General features: G+C 42.0%; 1 protein-coding gene across 3 annotated transcripts in view; it reads right to left on the reverse strand.

Annotated features, from left to right (window-relative positions):
* Window positions 1–18592, reverse strand: part of Tfap-2 (Transcription factor AP-2) — a 97092-nt gene that overhangs the window by 61148 nt on the left and 17352 nt on the right. The window contains exon 1 of one of the 3 annotated variants that reach the window (XM_064131078.1): window positions 184–630. The exons of the other annotated variants lie outside the window; for them this stretch is intronic. Within the exon in view, the coding sequence (XP_063987148.1) occupies window positions 184–228 (45 nt within the window). The 5' untranslated portion in view covers window positions 229–630. Of the gene's footprint in view, window positions 1–183; window positions 631–18592 lie in introns of those variants that run through there. 3 annotated transcript variants of the gene reach the window in all.

The following is an 18592-nucleotide window of genomic DNA, read 5'->3' on the forward strand; positions in this document are numbered from 1 at the left end:
ACTATACAACTATATATCCACCGAAAATTTTGGACCTCTGGTGCCTCAGTAATTTGCCCGATGATTTATTATCCACGATTATCTCATAAAAGCACATTAAGAATAAACCCCTTAACCACGATATTCTCGCACAAATCAGTGTCACAGTAAAAAAACTGGTAAAATATGATAAATAAACGTTACCATTTGGTGCATCCTGGCTGTGTTGTAGTAATCGAGATTCGGCATTTGATAAATTTCGTTGGTAAAATTTTCAACGACAAAGTACCTCTCAACAAAGAAATCAATACGATAAACAAACGAGTTCAAGCACTAATCACCGACGGGCCATCGTTTTAAAATTCAATCACACAAAACATCAAAATTATCACTCGAACAGTATAAAATCAATCACTATAACTCGATGGTACAACGATGTCAGTTCACGATCATATTCCGTGGTGAATACATGTATACAGTACAGGGAACAATTGTTGTGAATAATCCCTCAGTGGCCCTGAGGTTAAAGTACTTGAAATATCAAAAAGGGTTTCACTTGTATTCACAAGCCGGATATATCGCGTTACCTCGATATATTGTTTTGACGATATGTCTGGTACGTTACAGATATTGGTATTGTTGTAGGTTTGGAAGGCTTTAACCGTCGTACAGAAGGACTCGAGGGTTACTGCGCCCGCGGGGCCTTAGCTACCAGAAAGACCGGGCCTTAGCTTCCAAAGGCCAGTGGATTGGAGTGGGAGAAATGGGTGCGGCCCTCACGGCATCCCCGGAGCAAGAATTCGCATTGGGATTGGTCGGGGCTGTTGAAGCAATATCCAATGGTTATCCTCGTGTCTGGCCCCATCCAGGGGGGGCCTTGTACGACGCCCGCGCCACCGTATTGGATGAATTTCTCTGAGTACCTTCTGGCAATGTCAGTGTGTCTCTGATTCACGATTAATTTGTTCAGGAATGTTTATGATGATATTGACTGATTACTCGGGAATTTATCGTATCAATTGCACTTGATTATTGATAAATCATCGGTACTGTTCGGTGTTTAGCATTTGTAGTTGATATCTTTAAGCCACTAATTGTGTTTACTCGACCGACCTAATGATGAGAACATCCCCCGGAGCGGTGTATGTCCTCGTTGAGAAGTAATGCACTTTTGTACATTTTTTTTTTACAGGTAAATCATCGCCTTGGTGAGTTTAAATGCACTCTTCCCTGGAAATTCATAACCGCAGATGTTTTTTTTTTCTCGATTCACATCCTGAGATTGGCGCAAATGATGCCATCAGATTGATGGACTTTTGAAGATTCGTCGGTGGTTTTGTGATTATTTTTTTCTTTTTTTTTCGTGGTACGAGCCAATCAGCTGTGGGAATAAAACTCGGTGGGGTTTACGATACTCGTACAACCCTTCAGTGAGATAAAACTACCATTGAGTAGCTCGTAGTGAAGAAAATTCCCACGGGCCACTCCTACATTTACACTCGATCTTTTTCCAACCAGTTGGTACACACTCGGTGTATACGAAATTGAACAAGATGAGGCAGCTGGTTTTCAATCGTCAGTCTAATAACTGTTACAACGTCACGTTAAATCACATCGTAAACATTCTCATTTTGTTATTTTGTTTTACAGTGAAGATTGTGAGTTAACACATGTGTGAAATTGTTACGAGTGCCCTCGGAGAAATACAAAATAGCGTTGTAAAGAGTTTGCCGGCTCTATTAACATGTGCTGGTGATGTGTTGTACTTATGTTGTTCACTTATTTGTAATAATTCGTGTGGTGGCTCAGTTATCGGCCATTGGTAGTTGCATATTTCTTACTAATGTAATATACAGGGTATCGAAAAAAAAAAACAAAAGTAAAAAAAATCGGGACCAGAGCCCACAATTTTCTTCGTATTTCAATGTCAGAAATATGAATTCAGAATAAGAGACGAGACGAAAACGTCAAATTAAAGGTAAATGTCGTATCGTGTTCAGGTTCTCTCTGATGTCTTCTCGTCATCATTTCTCGTCTCTTTTCACGACATGACCGTGAGTTATGCACCAATGGCTGTAACTTCATGTCTCCTCTAAAGGGCGTGTATAGAGAAGTTTTTGGGCCCGTGAGCAAGGGCGTGAAAGGAATCCCGACGATGAAATTGCTTTACGGAGAATTTCTGAATCGGTTATACTGAATACGGCGGTTAACGTAAAATCGTGACGGCCCAGGGCACACACGCGAGCTTACCAGAAAATTTGCGATTGACCCGCGCACAACGAAAATTGGTGGCATACAGCAATAGAAGGTTTATGTAGAGAGAGCTGTACCAAGGCGGTGGATACAGAGGAACAACTTTTAACGAGATGGTACACTGGGAGTTCTCTTCTTTTCGCCACCAGGGTCGATGAATATAATTTTATCAGTGAGCTATATACACGTTGGAATGTATACGAAGCGTGGTTGGAAGTTACAACAGATTCTGTGCACCTGACATTAATTCAATTTTAGGTTTTGCCGGTTGGATTTTCTATTAAATCACAGCTTGTTGGAAAAAATATTGAAATTTCAGGGATTATCTCCCGATCTGAATGTCAATCGATATTAAATGTTGAGGTGCATCTTAGATTTGTTTTACGAGATTTTTTTGGCTTTTGATTTGTGAAATGTCGCCCGCTCATTTGGTGGGAAGGGAAAAAGCGAAATTTTACAGATTTATGGAGTAATGAAGAAAGATAATTTTTTTAATGACAACAAGTTTCCGTAAATAGTTCATGACCATCGGATTATCGTCGAAATGTCCGACAGTAGAAATGCGAATGACGTGCGCGAAAACAGGGAACTTTCGATGATTTTTATTCGAGAAAATTTGATGAAAATTTTCAGGGCGTAACCAAAGAGGTCGGCTGTTGGAGTATATGAGGAATAGATGGTGTAGGGTATAAGGTATCTTATTGATCTGGTAGCCCGGGGCGTGTCATCCTGGGCTGTTTAGCCGCAGGGAGGACCGCAGCTAACCCTAAAGCAAAGGGGATCGTGATGGTTGGCGCATGCGTTTCATCGTAAAGCCCGTTTTCCCTGCCCGGAGGGGTGACTCCCAATCACCAGGAGCTAGAAACACACTCTACGCCCGAGGGGTTGTCAAGACTTTTTCAAGAGGGATGAAAAAAAAAAAATATGACAAAACAAAGCGGAGAGGGGGAATCCCTCGAGTTTGCGCTCATCCTCACGTTTAAAAAAAAATTAACAAATTTATTTGCGCTCAATCACTCAACGGTCTAATCAAGTTTTGTTTTTTCTCCTTCGAGGGCCACAGAAGGGCTGCATATCTCAACTGGCATTCCTTAAGAATATTATTCTGTCTCTGGAGACCCAGACGAGATTGAGCCGACGATTCAATAGATGATAAAAGGTAACGTACGCGCGACTACAGAGGGTTGGTAGAATGAAAAATAAAAAGAATCGAATAAGTGAGAGGGAGAGAAAGGAGCGAGAAAAATGTTGAAGGGTGGAAAATGGTGGAATTTCGTTTGGAGCACGTTCAACTTGGCGGTAGAGGGAGATCACTGCGGTAGAGTTCCACAGAATTGTGGAGAAGCAGACGAGGAAACTGAATTTTAACCTATCGAACAGGAACTCATGAATGTTCGCATACATTATACGATTGAAAAAGAGAATTTTTTTTTTCTACCCCAGAAGAATCAGGCAGCAGTTGGTATAATATCCACCGGAGTTTGAAATTTTTCCTCCACAAATCTGTGAATGTTTTATTCATTGAAAATGAGAAATCGTATATACCCTATACATGGTATACACCGCTATAAGCTGCCTATAAAGATCGTTATCTGTCGAATAAACCCCGATACACCTCTGATCGCTCCACAGTCTCGGCAATATGCTAAAATTGGTGTGTCTGGCCGGTTACTCAGGACTAAATAAAATTAAAATAACAAAGGGGGAAAAAAAGGTTTTTTTTTTTTTGGTAAATTCGCAACGGAATTTTCGGAGGTGTATAGTACCCTTCAGCGTTATCCTATACACCGGTGTGGTGCTGTCGATGAGGATATGAAATGAGAAATACCTAAAAAAAATATATATATGATAAAGAAAAGAAAAACGATGTCGGTGCATAATCGATGATCACAGTCATAATAAATGAAGTATACCTCGGTAGGTGGTGGGTAGGGTTTATGCAGAGAGAGAGAGTACCTGACGACGGCCTGGGGCACATCCACGGGAGGATCATCCGAGGCTGTAATCCAAGGTGTATACGCCAGTATCGCCGTATCCCATCGGAATCTCTCGTTCGTCTTCACCGGGCGGATTCGTTGGATCTCTTGTGCACCTTAAAGTCTCTGTCTCACCTTCTGGCAAATCGTGTACATGATACCATTGAAGTAACTGAGACAGAGAGACAGAAGGGAACGGAGTCTCGTCCGGCTGGACGAAAAGTAGCTGATCGTAATAAAACGTGAGCTCGAGAGAGTGAAGTGGAGTTGGGGGGGGGGGGGTTGTTGGTGAGGGGTGGGGAAAGACCCGGGATAAAAAGAATAAAAAAAAACATGGCAGAAACGAAAAAAAGATGAGTATCAAAAATAAAGAGCCAGGTGCGTGCACGCCCTGGACCGAGACGCGCGATTATCCGAGTTATAAATTTCGATGAAGGTGACGGCAAAATGCGTATACAACAAACCAGACTCCATGCCAATAAAGTTCATGAGGTGAAATGAATGTTGGTGAGTAACTAAAAATTTTTAATAATAATTTTAGTTGAAAAAATTGAAGTGAGAGTAAACGAGAGGTGAATAAAATGCCGAAAGTTTGAATTGATCGAGATGATATAAAGTGAGAGCGAGAAATGTGAAAGGATTGGCTGGAGGGCTGGTGGCGCAAGCGCCCCTCCAGGCGACGTCACATCGATTCCTCCGGGAAGTGAGCTTACAAAATGGCCGACGGCGGTTTCATTCCTTCGCGCGTACTGCTCGGCACAAGGGCATGACGACGTTGAGGCACTTCCTCCTATCTCGCTGTCTTTGTCTCCAGTTTCATGACGTTTTCCATTTGTGGAAAGGCGATGTCAGGGGGTGAGAGAGGGTGGAGGGAGGCCACAGGGGCCGATGCGCGTCGCGACGGTCTCTGGTATGAGGTAAACGAGAGAGGGAGAGAGAGATGGGTACACGTCTTTCCCATATTTCTCGTAGATGGTGTGAGTAAAATCGATGCACCTTGGAATATGTCTATGTGATGGTATATCATTTGTGTGGTGTAACGGTAGTCCACCACTGTTGTCAGTGAAAATGTAGATAAGAGGGAAAAGCGGGGTGGCCCTCGACGACACGGAAGAAATTGAATTATTAACTGAGGCAGAAGGTGACTGTAGCTACCAAACTACCTCAGTATTATAATAACACTCTGTTATGCTTGTGTAATCATATTCCTCCATCGATAATTCACGGATTCACTACTCGGTGTGTCTGACACAACTGTCACCATTTCCACTGACAGTAGAAAATTTCATTGAAAAATACGAGCTCATGATCATTTAAATTCGATATAAAAACAGAGAATTAAAACGAGCATTGATTGCAAAAATAATCATCGATAAGTATAAACTCAATGTACACCGAATAAGTAGTTTGATGAATGAAATTGAGAAGTGAGTGAAAATATATGTACAGACGAATATTTGTAGAGGGTATCAATACACCATTTGATAGCCACCGAGGCTTGCATTTAGCACCGATCAAGCGAATTTCCTGCTACGTGAAAGGCTATTGTATATTCACATTGAGTGGGTACCATACACCATCAAACCACTACCAAACCATACTCAATGGCTCGTTCACTGACTATGAAATTACATGCATTGCCTCGCGACAGCGAAATGTCCAGTGGACTGCCAAAATCAACTTCCAAATCTCCATCCCCTCATTCCCAACCTCCCTCCTCCTCCTCCTCCCACCAACCCCTTTTAACCCGACCAACATATCCTACACTGGTAATATATACAATGTGTTTCGTCTCATTTCCCCTCATCAAACGTTATGTATCCGTGATTTTCCATTTCCACCCTAGCAGCACACTGTGTAAATCAAAAACGATGGCATGAGAGCGTGGCCAGATGTGACTACATACATTCCACCTCAGCCTCCGGCTCCTCGAAATTCCACTGCCCCGAGTCATACAGTGCGATTTTTCATCCATTTTAAAAACCTTTTTTTTGTTCAACTATCACTCCGTTGCCAAAATCACTGAACCCAAGTGAATGCAAAATACATTATTTTCACCGAAATTTTCATTCACCAGTTGATACCTCTTCTTTGATATTTTCAGGATGATTGAATATTTTTGTTATATATATTTTTTTTAAATCTCTCACAGATTGACCAGGTGCAATGGGTGGCCACGATAGCCGTAATACGCTGTAGGCCCGTCTCATCCTCTGTCGAAAACCTGGGATCGAAAGGATTAGAATTTGGCCCCCTCTCTTTCGGCACAACCCCGGGGGCTATCCTCGGCTGCGCCATCTGTTTTCGGGTAAACAGACGCGTATCCCAGTTCCATTCTCGTTTTTGGCCTCCGGACAATATTCAATTTACCAGGATGAAGCGTAAACACAGCATCAGGGGAAAAAAAAATCCTCGGGACAACATCATCCGTGGTTGGGCCCATTGAAAGTTAAAGAGGACAGTAACTCACTGTATCCCACTGTTATGCCAATGGACGAAATCATCCCTTCATTAATGATACGGAAAACAATCGGTTGGAGGGGAAACCACAGGCTGAATATTGCGGAAAATATTCCAACTCGAAGCGACTCCAGAGTTGCTACCGAGGTCTCAAAAATTGCAAAAAAAAATATTCAACTGGCCCACTACGTAAATCCAACCGAAATAATCAATGTGATATGAGGCTGTCAGATGATTCTAATAATTGGCACACCGTTGGATAGACATAGCCAGGTCTTGGCATCTACTTCCGCTTGATGTTTTGGCTGGTGAGGGGTTGTGCAGACAGCTAGAATGATCTTCCAGCTCATCGAAGCATACCACCACGTGCTCTGAAGATTGATGCGCACGGTGTCAGCGTCATAATTGAATGAGCACCGGCATTGCCTGTGTCGGCACGCTCTTCAGCCCCCCTCCTCCTCCCCCTCCCCCTTCGACTGTCCCTTGGGTTTGCCACCACCAGCTTTTGATGCTGAGGCCGCTCCAGGACCCCATAGACTAGACCTTCGATTAATTACTCTCGCTGAGAGAGCACCTGGAATAGCCCACTCTCAAAATATCAAAACTTTATTTTTTCACCCTCTCCTCCATAATCCACGAGCCATCACAAGCCATTAATCGGATTCCTTTGTTTTTCCATAAAAAAAAAAGGAAAAAATACATTTTGTATTTTTCTTTTACCGATTCTTTCTTGCCTCAGTCTAAGTACCCGCTTCCCTTGTGGTCGACTTGATTGGTTGTCTACTGCAAAGGTCTCGCTGGTTTTAAAATGATGAGATGAAAGAATAAAGAATCAACTTGCATCTTGAAAATTCTTTCAGTGCTTTTGCCACGATGCCGCTCATGTTGAAGAATGTTGATTCACAAGCTGGTAAAATCTGTGTGTGTTGATGCCTTTGATGGACGGCCCACCGTGACCTACAATCTTCACTGAAAACTCGTCTATTTTCAGACAGACCCTTAAGATCTTTCCCCAACGAAGATGGCCTTCCTACACACTAACAGTTCATCAGATGTTTCTTGCATATGATACAGGTTACATACACTGGTGTCAATATGCCTAGGTCTCGTTGGTCGCAATGGAGAGCCTTTTTGTTTATGAATTATTTTATATGCTTTTCAAAAAAAAAAATGTGAATGCCCATCTGGTTGAAATGACTCATTTCCCTTGACGACAAAAATCATTATTCGCGATAGATATTTTTACTGAGCTTTTTTGTGCTTTATGCCCATCTTTTATTCACTTCCTCTTTCAGCTTTTAACGATAGATGAACGCGAGTTAGCTTGACGTAACGTGCGGAAGGGCCTTCGAATCTTCCTGATTGTTTTAAGGAAAATAACAAAAATGGGTGGACAGAAGAATATTAAAAAGTTCGATGTCATACAACCGGAAATAAAAAATTAACACGAAATTAGTTTCCAGGAATATCATGAGATTCAACTGCAGTAGAAACTATTTTTATATTTTTCTGTAGTGAAATTGATTCTGTTTTGATTAATCATGATGCCAAAATAAAAAAAAGAGTTCAAAACCAACGAGAAAAAAAACATCTACTGAGCATATAACGATTAACTGTGGGAATCTCACGTACTCTCTGTGGTATGCACGGAATGGAGGGCACGCGATGCACCAAAACCATCCATTAAGCCTTAGCCCCTAATCTCTAATTATTTAATAAAAATATGTTTACGACGTGGCGCATTGTACGCCCATCCGCGCGCCGACTCTGGGTTTGTACGTGGTTTATTCCTTCCTTTTGGGGGTGTGGGGAGGGGGGGGGAGGCGTCTGGACGAAAGCCAGTCCGAAAGAGGAAAAGGAATTTAGAAGGTCGCAGGTCACTGTACACGCTCAATCGGTATTGAACACCACTATAACCAGACAAGAGGATGAGAAAGGATTGGGGTGAGGGGGTTGAAGGGGTTAGCGAAAATTCCCTCAAATACGGTATGTCGCTCCCCTGAATTGACCGACGAGACGTCTCCTAGTCTCTCCAAATATACATCAAGGTGACGGTTGTGTACACTAGCGCGGTCCAGGGACTTCGGTTCCTATCTCTCCATCCCCAACGTATTCAACCTATATCGATCATCACTGCTGTGAATTCAATATCGTAGGAAGCCTTGGCTTTGTCGCGTTTGTTTGATCACGATTCTCTTCCTCAGTTCATCCCTATACATTTTCACTCTCCTGTATCCACGACCTGTGACCTGTTCCATCGTGTAGTAACCCATTTAATGGTGATTCACACATCCACCCTATTTTTTTAACACCCCCCATCCCTCCGGAATAGACAAAAAAAAAATAAATAAAGAGCGTGTGAACAAGAGAAACTGCACGCAAGAGAGTGATCCTAGAAGTAATTCAACAAAGCTATAAGTCATTTGTAGCTCTCGAAGAATCAGAGGTCGAACGATTCCGGGATAATTTTTTGGCGAAAAAAGCCGATTGCCTAGTAGACTGGTCTGACTTTGTGTTCTCCCCCCCAAAACGCTCAGTGGAGAGAGTCAGAAATTTGTAGTTATGCTGGATACTCAAGAGCCACTAAAAGGGCGCCTACCTGCCAAGAACCATTGATTACCGAAACGCTTCCCACACAGTCCCATGAACGAAGAGATTTTTCGGGGCTGGTTTGAAAAAAAGAAAAAAAAGCCGCGTCAAGAGATGAACTCTTTCTCAGTGGATTCCAAAATTCCACAATAAGAATGGTAATTTTGACAAATTCCAGATTGCGTTTTTCTTTGATGATTATGCACTTGTGCATCATCCCTTTCCAACAATTTTTGGAGTTTTGAATTGCTGTGGGCCTCGAAGAAGTGAACAGCGATCGAATGAAATATTAGGGATATGGGTGGCTGATGTTAAGATGTGACTGGAGAAATGTATAAATCCTTATAAAGGATTTAAACGAGTACGAGGGCGAGGGAGGAGGCGCCAGGGCGTTCTTTTTGGCTGGGGTCAACTAACCTTTTCATTAGCTAACCCCGAGACTCGAACCGACTCTTTAGCGCGGCATCACAGCCTATAAAAAGCCCTCTGTTGCCCTCACCAACCCCCTGAAAAACATTGACGCAAAGCAATGATGCGTCTTTCTACCAGAGACCGAGTAGAAATGTAAAAATGTGGGTGCGAGTGAGATGAACCTAGTGGGCCTAACATACAAAGTGTATAATTATTATTGGTCAGTGCTATATAATTTTCGTGGCGCCATAAAAACTCGCCAGACTTTGGAGACACGTAAATGGCAATTATGAACGAGGTGAAATGTTCGTTGAGAAGCAATGCCGCTTCATCCAACACTAGACGACCCTCGTCATGGCCAACTCCGATTGGATGTTGGAGTCCTCGTTTTGCATTTGTGGGGAAAATTGTATGACTGTGTATGTGTGAAAGGATTCACGTGAATTTTCAGAGAGAACTGAATTTTTCCGTCATTCATCAAGAAAACTAATTGCGTTGATATTAATGAAGCACATAATTGATAGGGAATGAGCGAGACCAATTCTGAAGGTTTGGGCGTTGGTGAAACTTGATTGGAGTCACATAAATGACGATTAGAGCTTCAACGGAGGTTTCACTCTGACAGAAGGAGTCAACAAATGCCTCGAGATCTGGGAATTCCAAAAATTTTCATCTTTGAAATTCCATCTGGATCTCATGTGCAAATCTACGGGCAATTATCAACAGAGTAAAATGTCCATTGAGCAATAATGTTCCTTAATCTAATACCAGCAAACCCTCACCCTGATAATCTCCCATTGAATACGGTAATTCACAATTTGAACTCGCAGGTAAAGTGTCATTCACCGATAGGGAATGTCAACAGATTCCCATTGACATATGCCTAACAATATCGAAGGGCGAAACTATTACCAGGATAATCTTCCTTGACATTGTGCACCTGACATTCACATTGAAATTCGATTTACCATGTGATGTACAAAATAATTTTCTATCCTGATTGTTGTTGGTGCATCAAAATCCAGTGACTTTCTGCTCTACCTCATCTCCCCAACACGAGTGTTATAAACAGCTTGCAATCTTATACGGAACGTGAAACGCCCGGGGTTAGTTTAGCATTCCACAGTGGTGAAACGACGCACAAAGTTGGCACGAATGTCACATCATCAGCCACTCCCTATCCGTCCTCACTAAATTATCACGAGAATTCAAATGAAATGTTGTTCGATGAAGTTCTTGATAGAAAGGTGAATGAACAGATGTTGTTTGATTAATGAAAATAAAAATAATCAAAATGAGCTAATGTTCAGGGGCATAAATTTCAGGAATTGCCTGATGTGCGAAGACAACCCAGGGGGAGGAGAAAGAGGTGGACGAGAAATGGGTGCGTGGGTTGTGAAAGAGGGAGAACTCATACGATGAATTCAAAAACATCATGTGTATATACACATGAGGTCTAGGGGAGTTGGTGTACCTGATGCAAGGAAAATGCCTGAGGCTGGAAGACGAGAAGTGGTTTCGCAACAAGCGACCACTGTTATGGGAGCCCCCTCCCCCTCCTCCTGCCCCTTATCCCTCATTCTATCCCCCTCTCGCCTGTATTGTGGATGATCCAGTGAGAAAGAGAGGGACTGGATCATGCCGAAGGGCCTCCTCGTTCCATCGAAAAGTCGCTGTGGTTCGCGTGGCATGCGCACCTTGCGCATAATTAATAATTGCCCGATGATATCATGCGTAGGACGATCTTTGGCTACGTCTCACCGTCCAGACATCCCCAAGTACGATAGAATGAAAATAATGGAACAACTTACATACCTGAAACAGATAGAAAACAAAAATATGAGAACTATAAATCATTTTTAGGATCAATTTTTTGGCCAATTTTTTTGGCATTTTTTTCTGTTGTATTTTTTTTTAACAGGTCAATCTTTCCACGATTTTTGAGAGCGTGATTTACCGGTGGACAATGATTTATATAGACGAGAAGTGGAGGTATGGGGAGGATATATTTTCGACCAAGCGAAAAAGGGGCAAAGTGGAAGATTAGAGGCGATTATCCGTTGTGGTATGCTGGATCATCAGGTGATCTCTCGATTGCGCATACACCTTCGACCGTAACTCAAGTTCACGTCTGTTGTATAGGTTGCGTGGGTGGCTTTGACCCTTGACGAGATATAATTAAATAAAAGTAATTTAAGGCCCCCTTGTTACAAATACCTTTACCTCGCTTATAAATTATTTTTTTTGTCTGAAACATTCAATTTCACTTGTTTGTTCTCACTCACTTGTTATGACGAGGTAGGGGGATACTGATACCATAAGTTTTATAACAAAGTTATCCGACGAAAATTTCACTCGTGGGTAATGAGTGAGTGAGACGAGAGTTGGATACAAATACTAAAAAGGGAAGAGACGAAATAACTCCGCCCGCAAGTTCTTGGTAGTATAATATGGCCTCGGAAAGGTGGGGTAAGAGAGAAAGGGCAAGCATCCAAAACCGCAAATGTATAATTTGCCATTCGCGAATCCGTATAATCATCGAATACCAGAAACTATCCTATTCATTATTTCGTTTCTCTGGCGTTTGCTACCAGCGTAGATTCTTGATACGCAAAAATTTCTTATAGAATCATGTACGAATCCATGTTATTATGCTAATTCATTTTGAAAATCATACGTGATTTTATCATTCCTAATTTATTTTTACTGCTACTCGGATCCCATTCTGGGACTAATCTGAGTGAATTTCATTAGATAATGGAACATAGCTCACTGAATGGAGGAAAATCATTTTGTTCTCATTGTGAGAATGTGAATTTACATGAGTTAAAGTGTTGAATTGAGGAAAGATATTCTGGTGGACGAGTCTAACGGATTCTCACCTCGAGGGGGTTGGTAGTATAGTGATGTCGGATGAGTGTGGATTTGCAGGTGTACAGCTGTGAGTTTTCTGGTGGGCGTCAACATCAGGGGACTCAAGTCACCACCAACTTTCAAACGAAGAGGATAGATCAGGATGAATATGAGAATGACAAGGGGAGATGTCTGAGCAAAAGAGTGTGGGCTTTGATTCGGGTGAAAATACCAGACATTATCCCAAGACGAATCCAAGAAAATGAGAGTTTATATTCCCACATGTTGCAATTATTATCGAATGAAGAGTCGTTTATAAAATACTGCCCAGCAAATGACACACAATTTACCCAAAACTTGGCAATTTTCGTACCAATCATAAATGAAAAAAGTCAATCATCTGAAGTACAAAATCATGGATTTTGTGAGGGAATAGTTTAGTGCCTTTTTGGTTGAATTTTACGAGAGTTTGAGTTTTTGAATTCAAGAAGAAATCTGCCGTGACAGGAGAGGAAGACGAGGGTGGTGCCATTAGCGCATTATCGAGGCAATGAAATTGGAAAATTACAGACACGAAACAACCAGCGTGTTTTGCCGTCGCTATTTCGTAATAGTTCCGTGATTTCTTTCCCTTTTTTTTTTATCCCTTTTGATTTGAAGAGACATCTGATTAATCGAAGGTCAGCCAGCATCAACGAGAAACCATTCCCACATCAAAAAAGTGTCAGGGATCTATCATTATTGCATGTCAATGAATAAGAAATTTGAATTTTCAAGGATAGCTTGTCCTATTGGACAATCATCCTCCGCTGATGGAAACACTCACGGCGAGTGAACTTGGCAGTGACCCTGGAGGATTATAGTCAAGCGTGGGCGAATGTAATATTCACTTTTCATGCTGCAACTCTCGTTGCTCGTGGCCCAGCCAGAGTGTTGAGGTCATTGAAAATGAAACAAAAGATTTCTGATTTTAACTCTTCTAGGGGCAACATGAAACACAAGAAAATCGGAGGATTTTTTGTTAAAAAAAAATTATTACCAATATTAACAAACCCTATCTGATTCAGTAAAATAAATTTCCGACTTTCACTCACTGCTCGTAGACATTTTTCAAACAGTAAAAAAAACACCTGAATAAACTGTAGATTGATGTTTCCATTAATCAGAGACTTGTTTATTGTTTAAAAGACGTGTGAAAAAATATTGCTGTGCAAATATTGGAATAAAAGTACTAAATGTCATCATTTGAAGACTCTATTTTTTGCTGTAGACTTTCAAGTCTCCAGTTGAAATCAATTTCAAAGTACAGCTAAGGTTTTTACACGTTTATGCGGTTGTCAAATATCAAATGAAAATTAATAACACAGGTAACACTCCGTTTGCCACGCCGGGAGCGTTACATCGCAGAAGTATGAGTCGACATAATGACAAATTTGAAAGACGTTGGGAAAATTGCAACAAATAAATAAATAAATCAACAGTGATCTGGACCGTAGACTTGAAAAGCTCTCATGGGATGTTTTATATTCCCAGTTATCCGTAATTATATACCTATATTCATAGATATAGATATAGATTTTCTTTGCTATAGTATAACGAGGATTATGGATGTAAAATAGAAGTTTATAATGAAAATTATCTGACTGCGAAAGTAGACGTAATCAATTGGTGATTAAAAAAGTTGAATTATATTTTTGAAGAGAAAAATCTCCCCTCTCCCCGCCCAACCCTATTTCGTCCTTTTTTCTTCCCGTACAACTGTTTTGAGCTTTCCTTGATTTTGCGAAAAATCTCAACACCAATAAAATTCACCCAAAGAAATGTTTGGATATAAATTCTCCAGAAAATCGCCCAAAAATTTAACTCTACGACTGAAAATCACAGAGGGATAAGTAATTAAATGAAAAAAATTCTGCTTGCGGAGGCTATTCAAAGGTTCTTTCGATAAAAAGACACGTATATAGATGCCAAAAATTATCCTTCTCTGCAATCAAATTTTTCGCACGAGTAGGGTTTTTTTTTTTAACCCATAAGTTCATGAAACCGATGGAAAGTGAAATTTTGCCAAACGCCTTCGGTCAAAAATTATTCGCCGCAACAAAAAAGTAATACGCCACATTGGGCAATCATTCGTGGTCACTGGAATAATTTTCGATATAATGCAGAATAAATTTTAAATTTTTAGTACAAATCCCTCTCACGTTTCGTAAATTTTATGAGGTCACCGGAGGATAATCATTACTCGCTTCACACTTTTTTCGAATACCATATATAGGTTACCACTACTATAACTTTTATCGAGGACGATAAAATCTTTGAAAGACAAACCGAACGGTTCATCAAAATTTTGTAAATTGATTGACGAATGCATTTCAATTCCTAAAGATCTAGAGCAATAAATTACTAAAAATGAAGTTCCCTTCACAACTCCATCACTTGTTCATTAATTTCTCTCTTTCTTTCCCCCATCGATGATCCCTAAACCATCGAATGATTGATTCTCAGTTGTGATTGAAAACTCAAATCGTCATGAATAGCTGCAAGAAACAAATAAATTCCAGCCTGAGAACCAATAATTCCCGGGCAAATTGACCGAGGATAATGAGTCGGCGCGAACCTCATCCTAATTAACCATCTTCAATGGTACTCCGTACCTCCCTCAACCCTCATCGGAAGAACGTGATAGTTTTTCCCCAGGGTGAAGAGGGGATTGAAATCGTCAATAAAAAAATGGTAAAAAGCAAGATAAAAGAGGTGAAATGCAGCGAGGAAAAAACAAGAAGATAAATAAGAATGCAGCGGAGGTATATAGACGCAGGATCGCGCGACGGCCAGAGGGGGCAATCGGAGAGAGGGTGGTGTAAGCGGACTCTGACACGCGATGCCTCCTGCCCCGGAGGGAGCAATCACGCGGCGGGGGCGGCACAAGGGGGCAAAACCGTAGAAGACCCCCTCAACTGTAGCTCAACCTGCCAGGCCCAGAGTCGGATCTTCTACTCTGTACTTCACTGACCGGTACCCTCTCTCTTTCTCGCTGATGGTGCTCTTGAAAAGAGGAAGAGAGAAAAAAAAAAGAAAAAACAAGGAGGTGAGTGTAAAAAAAAATTTCATGAAAAAATATTCATCTCTCGGGTTTGGTCTTGCCATACCAAACCAAAAGTCCCCTTTTACCCTGCGCAATCGCTAGGGGGCACTGTGATTACGTGGATGGTGCATTGGCGAGTGCAAACGCTCAAGAAAATCCTACGTTATGTGATGAGAATTCCAAAACGCAAGACTGTCGTTTCTCCATTCTGGCAATCATTTCTCCCATTCCCATTTCAGGATGAGATTATGCTGGTTCAGAGGACGACTGATGATGTGCGAGTGATGTACAAGTGTCTCTGGGATTGTTAGAAATAAAAATAAAAAGCATAGTAATGAGTGAGTGCGAGGAGGGCAGAAGATCGGCAGCTTGCGGGTCCAACTATGTAAATGAGACGTGGAGGAAAGAATCGCTTCGGTTCAATAGACCTTCGACCCCTGGGTCTGGATAATTTGTTTACGAGCAACGCACACGCTGCCCCCAGGGCAACCCTCGCATTGAGACCCGAAGAACAAGGTCTGCAGTGTCTGTTACGTCTTCTACAGGTCATTTTTATTTTATTTTTTTTTTCACTACCAGAATACAAAATTCAACAGCATAAACCCTGATTGCTGTCTATCCTGTTGTCGCAAAGTGAAGAGATTTTTACTGATCCCCCATACCATTTACATACGATTAAGTGAACTGAAACCAGTGAAAATACCAAAGTCACGCATACATCACCCACGCGGGTGTCCAATGCATCCACCTGAGGAAGATGCAAGCCTTGAGCGGTACAGACTGCTCCCTATGGTGAATTCAAGTTGGTGTGCATGGATTTAGTAAGAATACTTGGACTGGATTTCAGTCCCCCAGGCCCTCTCAGGATGTCGATGAGCGGCAGTCAGCGTGGGCCGTTCAGTAGGATACCAGCACCCTGAAGAAGCCATTCCCACATCCTTCAGGCAATCACCATTCAGCCCGAACAATGGCAAGTCAGAATATCATCTCCAACCACTTCTATCCAGTCAATGAATTTCAAGCCTTCAGATTTTCGTCAACATCGACAGGATTAAACATTCCCCAGTATCTCAACAAGAGTGAGATGAAATTGTCATTGTCAATGAGGTAAAAATTTCAAATATTCCACTACAACTTTTCTAGACTGATTGATGAGATAATATCAGAATGTTGTAATTGCGGGAATGGCCAGGATTAATTGAGAAATAACGAATCACGTCCCGAAAACTGTCCTGGGACCTCCCAAAGCCCGAACGGTACAACCACGTCTTTAGAACAGACATTTCTCTGCAACCCCTACGTGGGGTGTCAACTGCCCCGGCCCAAAGGGCCCTAAACGCATACCTACAACCCCTATAAAGGCTCTCACCACCAGTGACTAATTTTTTTTAACGATATTCACCCCAGAATTCCAATCAATCCGCCCAAATTCACTGTCACTCAATGACTCGACGGTACATACCAAAACCCCAAGTAACCACACTATATCTTCTGTTTGGTCTCATGCGGTTGGACGCCATGCAGACGCATCCGCCATCTTGTAATTAGGGAATCAAGGAGGCATCGTGATTTAATGAGCCCCAGGCGCAACCAGTAACCAGTAAAAATGTTCATTATTTTTCTTTTTCTTATTTTTTTTTATTTTTCATCGTCAGGCCGGAGCCAACGGGGATGAGGGATACGGTGAGCATGAAAAAACAACGTGTGATGCTGCAGCAATATATATTTCATATATCTGCTTCGGTTGCATGTAACAGAGACGAATGGGTGAGGTGCAACGACGAGGGGTACGAAGGGGGTGAATGAGGAGGAGAGGAGGGATATGAAAGTGCATCCGACAAAAGTATATGGTGTTGCATCGTCGTGGCTGATGCTCGGGTACTACACGGGGTGGGGGGATTGGGGGGTGGGGTACAAGAAGATCGCCAGGAAGATCGAAGAGGGGGAGGGGACCCTGCGTTGCACGAAGGGAGGGATTCAATTGCAATAAAAGCATTGAGTAAGTAATGTTAGACGGGGCACTCTCTCTCTCTCTCTCTCTCTCTCTCTCTTTCTCTCCTCTCTCCCTTGAACACGACGTAGGAGAAGGAGAACGTGGTCTGGTAGGTCGAGCCACCGCACGAGTTACGTATCAAGAATCCGCCACGGGCGTGGCCACGATTGCAACGAGTGTGCTTCATCTTTATTATTATTATTTTTTTTTCTCTCTCTAAACTTTCTTTTATTATTCCACTTCGTCTTTTTATTGAAGCTAGTTTTTTTTTTGTTTCTCCTCTACTCATGCATGGTTTACCCACCTCCATCCAACATCCGATGGATGCATATATCGTTGAACGTCGGTGCAGACATCACGAGGCGTTTAGAGGATGCGCAATTATGGGATTATGTTCCTGAGGCCATTTGCCACTAGCCTCAGGATTTTTTGGGCCCTCAAAAAATTCTTTTCCCTGTCTCCTTATGCTAGTATACTACTATCTTATACTTATTCTTTATTTTTCCATCTTGATGGTGGGTGAAGGGAGGATGAGAGGGGTAAGAGGCGGAGGGCCAGCATAAGGGTTTTATTTCAATTTTTATTACGTTATTTTTAACGAAATTTTCTAGCGTCGTATAACGAAGAAAAATTTACTCCGTTTACGCTGTTGTGTTTCACCTCGTGAATCAGATACAGGTATCTGAAGTATAATATATCACACACACTTGAGGGGTGGAGGGGTGGAGAGAGGAAGGAAGAGAACGTCGGACAGAGCAATGTGGTGGGGCCCCCTCGGGACATGCGGGTGTATAATCTTTGGTTTTGGTCGGGACCAGAGGAGAACGCAGTGCCCTCACCCTCTGTCTCTCTTTCTCTCTCTCTCTCTTTCTCTACCGAGACCGAGAGTTTTTGGGGCCCAATTACAGGGCCAGTACCACCGAAACCAAACGCCTCCACCTTATATTCAACGCGCTTTTTTTTTTTTGGGAACCACACAAATACGAGACATAT

This window comes from Diachasmimorpha longicaudata, chromosome 11 (genome assembly GCF_034640455.1).
Source record: "Diachasmimorpha longicaudata isolate KC_UGA_2023 chromosome 11, iyDiaLong2, whole genome shotgun sequence".
In the NCBI taxonomy this organism is placed as follows: Eukaryota; Metazoa; Arthropoda; class Insecta; order Hymenoptera; family Braconidae; genus Diachasmimorpha; species Diachasmimorpha longicaudata.